This window comes from Quercus lobata, chromosome 1 (genome assembly GCF_001633185.2).
Source record: "Quercus lobata isolate SW786 chromosome 1, ValleyOak3.0 Primary Assembly, whole genome shotgun sequence".
NCBI classification, from domain to species: Eukaryota; Viridiplantae; Streptophyta; class Magnoliopsida; order Fagales; family Fagaceae; genus Quercus; species Quercus lobata.
The window spans coordinates 37105816-37116122 of NC_044904.1; the positions used below are offsets into that span (position 1 = coordinate 37105816).

Consider the following 10307-nt stretch of genomic DNA (forward strand, 5'->3'; position numbering starts at 1 on the left):
AAAAATGATTAAGAGCCCGTTTGGTATATGTGTTTAAACAATAAATTATAATTTTTTTTTATAATACATATGAGTGAGGGAAAATATGTATAAAATTACGTATGTTTTTATTTAAAAACTAAAATATATATATATTTAAATTTACGTAGTAAACGGGTCATAAATCCTTACACATTTTCCAACCTGCAGACACAAAAGAAAGCCACCAGTATATATGTATTTTTCTCACCAAACTTTTTGCCCCCTCTTTCACTCTCTCTCTCATTGTCAAACTTTTTTGGTCCCCCTCTCTCTCGTCTCCACCTTTGCGTACCAGTGAAGCCTTTTTTATAACTTGCCCCCACACCCACTCTCCACCACATTTCCACGAAATGAGCCAATATCAATATTCCCCAACTCCCTTTCTTCTTCTTCTTCTTACTACTATTCATTTTGAGCACCCATACAAAAACTAATAAAGTTAAAAAAATAGAGATATGTCAGGCGCTTATAGTAATGTGAGGGTGCCGGAGGACTTGCCGTTGACGGATAAGGCAACGGAGTTTATGAAGGCGGCGGCGGAGATTACGGTGGCGTTAGGAAAAGGGTGCAGGGATATAGTGAGACAGAGTGTAGTGAGAGAAGACTCCTACATTGCTAGAAAGTTGGGAAAGGGTTCTTACTTGTGGAGGAATATTGGTGAGCCTTTTTGTGAGAGACTTGGTCACAATCTTAGCTTCTTCAATCAGTTCCTGCCTGAAGATAAGAACCCCTTGCACTCTTGGCTAGTCATCTTCTTTGTCTCTCTCATTGCTTTTTCAGGTATTTCAGTTTCTAATACTTCTGTTTTTGTTTTAATTTTGGATCTTAGAAAGTGGAATGTTTTTTGGGGACAAAAGAACTCGGGTTTAATCTTTGTTTGGGATTTGGTGAATGTTTGGATTATTTTTTTTGGTTTGACGATTGATTGATTTTGATTGGCTTCAAATCTTATCCTATTTTGTAATATGTAGTTTCATGATGTTTTGTTATAATGCTTTCCTAGTATGTTGTATGGGATTTTAACTGTAACTCAAATCCTTTCCTTCTTTGTCTCAAATTTATAGAAAAACTGTATTACATATGACAAAACTTAGGTACAGTTACTTAGGTGCTATACCTTAAGTTCCTCAATGAAATTGAACCATGAGGCTTATTGCCCAATGCACTTCCTTGTTTATAGTTAGTTAGTTACAGCTTCCAAGGCCACATAATTGAATTTATTCGAGGAACCTAAGATACAAAACCTAATGATTAGTCTTTGTAGTCGTGAGTTCATTTAGAGTATAGCTTTTGTTATGTATGTTCCTGAGATGCTTGTATGTTTTTGTATATGTCTTCTAGACTCTAGTAAATTCTGACATGGTTAGTTAATTTGCAGCCTTGAAAATTAATACCGAACAGGATACCTCCCCCGTCCTGTTGATGAAGAAAGTGTACCTACATCCACCTAGTGCTAAGCTCATAGTGCTTCCGGATGGTAGATATTTGGCATACAAGGAGCAAGGTGTTTCGGCTGAAAGAGCTAGATTTTCTATGATTGCTCCACATACTTTCCTTTCCTCCAGGCTTGCAGGTTGTACAATGGCAGAAATGAAAGAATACAGTTTCACAGTTCATTTGAGTAACATTTGGTGTTGTGTAAAATCAGCCACATGTTTTGACTTTTTGTTTTTTTTGGATTCTGTATTGTCTTTTTGATTAGGAATACCTGGGCTTAAGGCTTCACTGCTGGAAGAGTTTGGCATTCGCTTGATAACGTATGATCTTCCGGGTTTTGGTGAGAGTGATCCTCATCCTAAAAGAAATCTTGAGTCATCAGCAATAGACATGTTAATCTTAGCAAATGCTGTTGGTGTCAATGACAAGTTTTGGGTAGTGGGATACTCAAGTGGAAGCATGCATGCTTGGGCTGCACTCAGATACATTCCTGATAGACTTGCAGGTATTTAACATCCAATATCTGTTTTGATCAGCTTAGCTTGGCTAGAATGTGGAACATCAATAATACACGAACCTCTCTTTGAATGAAATAAAATTATAATAAATACCATTTATTTGGTTTTTATGAAGGAAATTTGTATTTGTCCCTTTCTGGAGTTTTGAGTTTCCTGAATGCTTGATCTTTTGGTCATGGTTACCTTTCCCTGTGAAATGTAATGACACTACTCTCACTATATAGATATAGATTTGCTTTTCCTCATGCAGAATAAATGTGGTGGAAATTACTTTTTTAAATTTATTTGATTTTTTATAAGGTTCTCCTCAGTTGGTAAAGGACTTGATCAAAGAAAATTTCCACAACCCCCCTTCCCCCTGCTTTCCCCCCAAAATAAAGAGACTAAAATATTTGCAGAAGACAAGTTTTAGTTGCCATCAATTAAGCTTTAGATATTATATTATTACTTATCAAAGGAAAAATAAAAAGTTGTTCTTTTATATAACTTGTGGGGCAAAATTGCACATGTAGTCACTAGATTTTAACTTCGTTGAAAGCTTTGTATGAATAGTGCAGTGGCTAGGAAAAAAAATAATTAAGTCCAACAGAGGAGGTGACAGTATGCACTAATCCTAAGCTGTAACTACGTTTAGCATGGTAAAGTAAAAAAGACTAAATGTGCTGTGTGGTTGAAGCCACTTTTTATTGATTTGATATTCTTGATACTGGTGACATAGCCTCAAAATCTGCTGCTGTTGAAGGAAGTGAACTTGTAAACAGCAAACAAAAAAAAAAAAAATAGAAGGCAAGTTATTGGTTAACTTTGGTAATCAATGTCAATATAAACAAGTCTTGACATATTAGGAATTAAGATGCCTTACTTAATAGACATGTTGTTGATATCAATTTCTTTTATTGGAAAGTAATGTGGGCACCTGGTGATGGGTCATGGGTAGCCCTTGAACCCACAACTCCTACAAGGGGAGGAGGTGCAATTTGAGCTAGAGCTCATTCATGAAATTGAATTTTTTAAATAATCTAAATTCATCAAGAGGATAGAATAGTTTATAACACGACCATGATCCAGAACATATGATTGAGGAAATGAATAGTTTTTCTGTATTATAACAGGTGCAGCCATGTTTGCTCCAATGGTTAATCCATATGATACAATCATGACTAAGGAAGAGAGACGTGGAACTTGGGAGAAGTGGACTCAAAAGAGGAAATTTATGTACATTTTAGCTCGGAGGCTTCCTAGATTTCTCGCTTACTTCTACCATCGAAGCTTCTTGTCTGGAAAGCATGGTCAGATTGATAAGTGGCTTTCATTGTCACTGGGAAAGAGGGTGAGCCATTTTATCATCAATAATTTCTTTCAGATTAATATATCTACAAATTTGACCCTTGTACCATCACTACTCTTTGATGTCTTCTGATGGTTGCTGATGTATTTTATTTTCCCTTCCCGTCTTTTTTCCTGTTTCCAGTAAGGCACTTTTGCAATTTCAGTTGAAACACATTACCCTCAAATATTGGAAGGAGAGTTATACACAGCTGTGAAATCTTGGCTGACATGTCCTTTTATATGCCAGTACCCTTTATGCTGTTTGTATAGATGAGTAAGAACAGTCCCCTGTATAGTGGAGCATAGACGGGGTGGAAAATTTCCTTCTGGGGTATTCAGAAAGCCTGTATTTATTGTGTGCTCTGTCCTTGTGGGAAAAGAAAGAGGGGGGGGGGGGGGTGTTGTGTGTGTGTGTGTGTGAGTGTGAAGATACAGGGATAGAGCTGGTGATTTATGTAGATTACACAATAGTTCTTGTAGGCTATATGGTAACAGAGGATTGATGCTGCTGGCCATTTAAAACTGGAGAAAAGCATTCTTGTTCTGAGGCTTTTACTTTCTGGTTCTTTTAGATAAGCCTATTTAGCTGCTTGTTTGCTTGTATGCGTCATTATTGAAGACATTGCTTATCTTTCTAGGACAGAGCATTGATGGAGGACCCAATTTATGAAGAATTTTGGCAAAGGGATGTGGAAGAATCAATCAGGCAGGGAAATGCAAAACCCTTTGTGGAGGAAGCTGCATTACAGGTCTCAAATTGGGGTTTCAGCCTTGCGGACCTTAAATTACAGAAGAAACAAAGAGGGAAAGGCTTGCTCAATTGGCTCAAGTCTATGCTCACTGAAGCTAAAGAGGAATATACAGGCTTCCTTGGCCCAATACACTTATGGCAGGTTAGTGGCATATCCATTTGCTTCATGTTTGTTTTGATTGAATAATGTTTTATTCTCTAGCACTCCATAGATACTTGGACATCATCAGCTTAAAGTAGTCTGATTATCAATTCCGATAGACTTTTTTTCCTCACAGACATTTGGATTAATGTAGTTAATGTTTAATAAGATGATGAGACAACAAGAAGATCAGTTATAAACTCACACAGAACTTTGAATAGATGTTTACTTATTACTTGGAGGTATCAACACTATTTTTGTGATATCCTTTTTTCAGGGGATGGATGATAGGGTGGTGCCGCCATCCATGACTGATTTTGTGCACCGGGTTCTACCAGGAGCTGCGGTACATAAGCTCCCATACGAGGGCCATTTTACCTACGTCTACTTTTGTGACGAATGTCATAGGCAGATATTCACTACACTTTTTGGAACCCCACAAGGCCCACTCAATACTATAGCAATAGATCAAGCTCTGGTAGAAGGTGATTCCAGAGAGCAGGAAGAGACTGAAAAGCAGGAAGAGGTAATACCTGGCGATCCAGCCAAAAAGAGTTAATACTGAGTGATTATATCATTCTTCTAGTCTACGTTAGAAACTTACGATGTATATACGTATACCATAGGATTGCTCTGTTGCTCATGGAGCATAAAGATAAAAATGAAAAGGTTAAAAAAAGTATATCAGGTCTTTTGTCTTGGAGTTCAAGGTGATTCTGAGGGCATCTGATGTGTGGGGTAACTTTTAGACATGTTTGACACTACAAAAGGTATACGAGAAAATAAATTGTTCTGATTCTCAATTGTAGGTCAGAATCTCCTTCTGATTTTCACCTAGTTGGATTGAAAAGGAAAAATGGGCCTTATTATTATTATTTTATATATATATATATATATATATATCCTGTTGCTTAGATTTAAATTATGGGATTAGCAACCCTGAGATAATCTATAATGCCAGCACTTACGGCTCACAAAGCTTGCATTTTCTGCCAGCCACGATTTTAGTCCGGTAAAAGACTCAGTTTCTATGTCACTGGTTAAAGCTTTACCAATAAACAGCTCCGCTTTTTCATTCGAGGACCAGATCTTCCATCAAATTTACATCTACTATATGAACATGCCAAAACCATCTTTGTTAAAATCCTGTTGAGAATTAGATCATTGTTGGATATTGAAGGCACAAAAGGCTAAAAATTTTAGATGGGTTCCTCGTAATATATTTGCATTTACTTGTTACATTTAAAAATATATATATATGAGATCCTTCATTTACTTGTTACATTTTTAAAAATATATATATATGAGATCCTTCATTAGCAAATTACATATATCTAGAGAAACAAGAAGCCCTGAATGGCTTAGTTTTTTTTTTTTTTTTTTTTTTGGCTGAATGCCCTGAATGGCCTAGTTGATCCCATATATTGTACACTAAATAATTTCACATTAATTGGGGGAAACAAAATGGAGCAAGAAAAAGGCTTACAAACAAAGACAACCAGAGCAGAGGAGGTATCTGGCAATGGTAAAATACTAAAAATGTGCAAAACAAACTCTGTTATTATTAAGCAAAGCCTAGGATCAAACCGTCATGTTCCTCCGCAGTTGAGGACCGTTTCTTTCATTAACTCGCACAAACATGCCAAATCTGTCTCTAAGATTATATTCTCCACGCACATTAACTTTTCCACGAGCAATAACAAACCTATGCAAAGCTGCACCTTGATCAAAATCTTCATCAACCTCTCTCCGACTCCCACAGCCTGAGACCTCAGATTTCACTAGCCATGTTAGATCACAAACTCCAACTTTGTATAAAATGATAATTGCCATTGAAACAATAAGCTGTGTAATCCAAGGAGCCGTGGCGATAATTGCACCGGATATACCAAAAACTTTGACGTAGATAAGTGCTTGTGTGTTGGCGGTGGCAAGGAGGAAGAGGACAATGCCAACGATAGTGAGCCAAAGGGAGTGGATCAGAATTGACCGGAATGGAATTCCTTGGTTGCTGGAATTGTTGGGCTGCATTTTACCTTAAAGGGTTGGACTTGGAGGGCATGATGGTCACGTGCATTTATGGTGGGATTATGTGAATTGTGAAGCAATAGGGAATGTTTACGAGTTCAAAAGTTTGTTCCGTTTGGTGAGAGTTCTATTTAGTTACAAACTTCTACGTCACTTCTTCTTTCGGTCTGGTACTGTTTGAATTATTTGCTTATCTATCTCTTTTGGAGGAAAACCAGAAAACCCAGCTTTTCCCAGTTGTCAAGTCTTTTACCCTTACCCCAAGTAAATAAGAGGAAGTAAAAAGTAACACAATTAATAGCAGAAATCAATTTTATTAAACACCGTTATTCATTAATTATTTATACACAATTATATTTTTGCTTATCCCAGGTGGGTAGCAATTGCTCTTAACTGTGTGACTGTCTAAGATATATGCTTCTACTGACTACTGTGCACAGCTGTCATATATTTAGCCGAGTGAAGCCCAAGATCAAGAGAGGTGATAAGGTCCTGTCACCTTTAACAATTCTCTACTATCTCATCATCATACATATCCCAAGCTTCATTTGATTGCCAATTGCCAGTCCTTTGACAAGCCTGAAAACTTTGCCATGTATGCATCCTCATATATGTATCACAGAATAGCTTAGTGAATCTTTCACCTTCCGCAACAAAAGAGTTTCCAGGAACTCTAATTTAAGAATGAGTCCAGTCCAGAATAAAACCTTCATCTTTCATCTCAACTACAAGCGTACGGGCTACATTTATATTTGGGGAAGGAGATTAGAATCCAAGTTCTCCTTCATGGGAGAATTGGATAATGCCGCTAAGTCACAAGCCTCTTGGCAATTCCCTCCTTTTCCCGTCTATCAAAGTGCTGAATATTAGAACACATGCCCATTGCTCCATCCTCTAAAACAGTCCTTTCCCTTCCACAAAAAAGCCCACGTCTGCTTCAAATATCAAATGGCATAGTGAAACTTGCTATTTCTGGGGTTGCACCTCTTTTAACCATCACGTTCAGCAGCCTCTTTGCTTCCTCAAACCGATTCAACTTACATAACCCACTCACTATCTTGTCACACACAGTTAAATCAGTAGCAAATCCTTTCTTCTCCATCAGAACTTGCACCTCAAAAGCTTCAGCGACCATCCCTTTATTGCAAAAACCATCAATTAACATACTAAACATAACATTTTCTGGTTCCATTCCTTTACCCTGCATCATATTCACATATGCCATTGCCAGCCCCATTTCTCCAGCCTTGCAAAGACCACTTATCAGAGCACAATACGTATCAGTGTTAGGGAAAACACTTCTATCAGTCATTTCACCAAACATTGACATTGCACCATCCATAGACCCCAATCTACAATACCTATCAATAATCAAATTGTACAAATGAGTATCCACTTTTAAACCTTTATCATGCATCTCCAAAACCAACTTGTTAGCTGCGTCAACCTTGCCAGAACTCGTGAACCCATCAATCAAAACTTTATACGTATGGTCATTGAATGCCACTCTTTCCTTTTTCATCAAAAGCAAAACCAAATCCAACTCCTCAAAATTCCATCTCTTGGCACAAGCATTCACCATTACATTGAATGTAACAATATTGGGCTTAATTCCTCTACCAATCATCTCTTCCACTAACTCCCTACCCCTCTTGACCTCTCCACTCCAACACAACCCATCCACCACCACTGTCAAAGAATACACAGAAACCTCAATACCCGATTCAACCATTTGATAAAAGAAGTCTAAAACCAATTGCAAAAGATCACAACTTTTAAGTGCAAGCAAATGAACAGTACAAGTCCTCTCATCAATCTCAATTCCATTATTCTTCATATAATCAAAATCCTGAGAAACTAAATCGAACAATTTACAATCCGAATAAACCTTAAGCATAGAATTGAAAAACTTGGCTATAACTTTTGGATCATTGCAACAATTCACAACTGTAGAGGCAATAACAGAAAATGGGTACCTGGGATTTTGGCAAACCAAATCAGATTTCATGGTTTTCTCAGCATCTGAGAACCTTCTTTCCCTAAGAAGCCTGCAAATTAAGGTCAAGTGGGCTTGCAGGTCAGGTCTGAAGGACAAGAGAGATTGGTTGTGGAGGAGAAAATTGAAGAAACGTAAGCATTTAGAGGATTTGAGTTCTGGGTCAGTGAGAACATGGAGGAGTGTGGTGGGGTTGAGATTGGAGAGGAAAGTGGTGGTTGTGGCGCTGAGTGGTTTGGAAGCTGAGGAGGGTTTTAGGGGTTTAGAGATAATTTGCGTTATTTCCCGGTAGGGTTTAGGGGTAGGGGAAAAGTTTGGACGGTGACTTCTTTTCACAGTTTTCAGGGTTTTGAGGAGGTTTTGGAGAGACATACTTAGAAATTAGAATAGATTATTGAAAGAAGGATCATTTTCAATTGGAACTTGTTTACAAGCAGCTCATTCCTAACAAAATCCCATCCGTTTAACAAACTAAAGCATCTCTTTATAGTTGTTTCAATGGGTTGTAAAGAGCGAGAACAAACCTGTGAAGACTGAAGATTGAAGAAGAAAAACATTGAAGAAGAAGAACAAACCCGTGCGTGGCCTTTATTTTTGGGCCCATGCGAGGTTTAAATCTAAGTCCATTAACGTTAAGGTCCAATCAGCTTGTCCTTGCGGTATACGTGGCCGAAAGAAAGGGACCGTTATAACCGGTATGAGCCTGAATGCTTGAATAAAGCTTCTAAGCTGAGCTCTTTTTTTTCTTTTTTTCTTTTTAAATCATAATAATTTTGTTTGTGAGAATACAAACTATCTTGAAAAGAACTATTTGCAGGACAAGACTTAGCACCAAATTGATGGGCCCTGCCATTGCCTAAACTAATAGGACTTTAAAAGTACAAAATATTCAACTAAGAAAAATAAGGGAACAAGCAATGTAATCACAATATGTAGTTATCTTAATTCAAAATTCAAGTTCATACAAATAAGAAAGATTCAAATCGCACAAACTCCTAAGTTAAATTACAAAAAGAGCTATGCTTAGACAATTCATGTGAGGCAAATGCACTTACAAACAAGAAGTTATCCTTTTGTTGACCGGGTATGTGAATTTAGTTTGTCAGATTTTGTTGTCCTTTCTGATAATACTTTTAATCTTTATTTATAGTAGACAAAAACAGTTACTGCACTCCTCCTTATATTTTGGTAACTTCTATTGCACTTCTGACTTAGTGTAAGTTTGGATCCAGAGTTATGCGTTTTGCGTTATGCGTTTTGCTTCTTTTTTTTTTCTTTTTTTTTCTACACGCGTTTCAGGGGACAAGCGGAACAGTAGAGTACTGTTCAGTACTGTTTGGCCCCTTTTTTTGACTTTTCTGTCAATCAGTGGGTCCGTGCACTGTTCACGGACCCACAAATTTCATTTTTTATCAATTTTTTCATTAAATATGGGTCCCACAGTACTATTCACACATTTAAAAATTATTTTGCTACAGTATTTTAAGTTTTAAGTTTTCAGTTTCAGCAAAATAAGTTCTATCCAAACAGACCCTTAGTGACTCACATGCTCACACATGTGAAAACTTTACAAAAACCTTTAGTTACGTGACCATGACTTCCAAAGTGAGTTTATTGTGATATTCTCTATTATAATAGGCCTTGCAAGTTTTGTTTATTTGGGCCATGGTTTACATTGATCAAGATCCGGCCCCTCAAGTCACCATTTAGTGGAAAACTGACTCACATGCTCACATATGTGAACAATGTTTATTTTTTTATTTTTAGCCTAACAAATTTCCTTCTCAAAAAAAAATCATAATAATTTAATTTAATTTTAATTAGATATGATAGTATTACAAATGTATCATACTACCAAGTCCACAAAGTATGATTAATTACAAAGCGCCAAGTACTGCTACTAGGTTCCGCTATCACTATTTAGAACCAACAAAAATTTGTCAAGTGTTGTTGAAATAAAAGCATAAAAAGCATGCAAAAACCAATCACACATCGGCGCATATAAGGAATCACATAGGCAATCCAATCAGGTGTTGACATGTGTCACCTTGAAAATCAAAGCATTTTAGCCAATCAATAGATGCC

The 10307-nt window shown here is 37.1% G+C and overlaps 3 protein-coding genes across 3 annotated transcripts; 1 reads left to right on the forward strand and 2 right to left on the reverse strand.

Moving 5' to 3' along the window:
- Positions 1–249: 249 nt before the first annotated feature.
- Positions 250–5041, forward strand: LOC115989140. The gene is made up of 6 exons (XM_031112805.1): positions 250–801; positions 1400–1594; positions 1724–1963; positions 3089–3306; positions 3944–4198; positions 4476–5041. The coding sequence occupies exons 1-6, from the start codon at positions 477–479 to the stop codon at positions 4755–4757; spliced, it is 1515 nt and encodes a 504-aa protein (XP_030968665.1). The 5' UTR covers positions 250–476; the 3' UTR covers positions 4758–5041.
- Positions 5042–5620: 579 nt separating this feature from the next.
- On the reverse strand, positions 5621–6367 carry LOC115952435. The gene has a single exon (XM_031069645.1). It carries the CDS (start codon positions 6227–6229, stop codon positions 5780–5782), a length of 450 nt encoding a protein of 149 aa, XP_030925505.1. The 5' UTR covers positions 6230–6367; the 3' UTR covers positions 5621–5779.
- Positions 6368–6533: 166 nt separating this feature from the next.
- On the reverse strand, positions 6534–8791 carry LOC115989150 (pentatricopeptide repeat-containing protein At2g28050-like). The gene has a single exon (XM_031112813.1). The coding sequence runs from the start codon at positions 8592–8594 to the stop codon at positions 7164–7166; it is 1431 nt and encodes a 476-aa protein (XP_030968673.1). The 5' UTR covers positions 8595–8791; the 3' UTR covers positions 6534–7163.
- Between the last annotated feature and the right edge of the window lie 1516 nt (positions 8792–10307).

What these genes read in the sequence shown, in the direction of transcription:
- LOC115989140 (XM_031112805.1), top strand. Translation starts at nt 477, where the DNA reads ATGTCAGGCGCTTATAGTAATGTGAGGGTGCCGGAGGACTTGCCGTTG. An exon ending in CTCTCTCATTGCTTTTTCAG is followed by an intron (nt 802 to 1,399) that starts GTATTTCAGTTT and finishes GTTAATTTGCAG; the next exon opens with CCTTGAAAATTAATACCGAA. An exon ending in CCTTTCCTCCAGGCTTGCAG is followed by an intron (nt 1,595 to 1,723) that starts GTTGTACAATGG and finishes CTTTTTGATTAG; the next exon opens with GAATACCTGGGCTTAAGGCT.
- LOC115952435 (XM_031069645.1), bottom strand. Translation starts at nt 6,229, where the DNA reads ATGCAGCCCAACAATTCCAGCAACCAAGGAATTCCATTCCGGTCAATT.
- LOC115989150 (XM_031112813.1), bottom strand. Translation starts at nt 8,594, where the DNA reads ATGTCTCTCCAAAACCTCCTCAAAACCCTGAAAACTGTGAAAAGAAGT.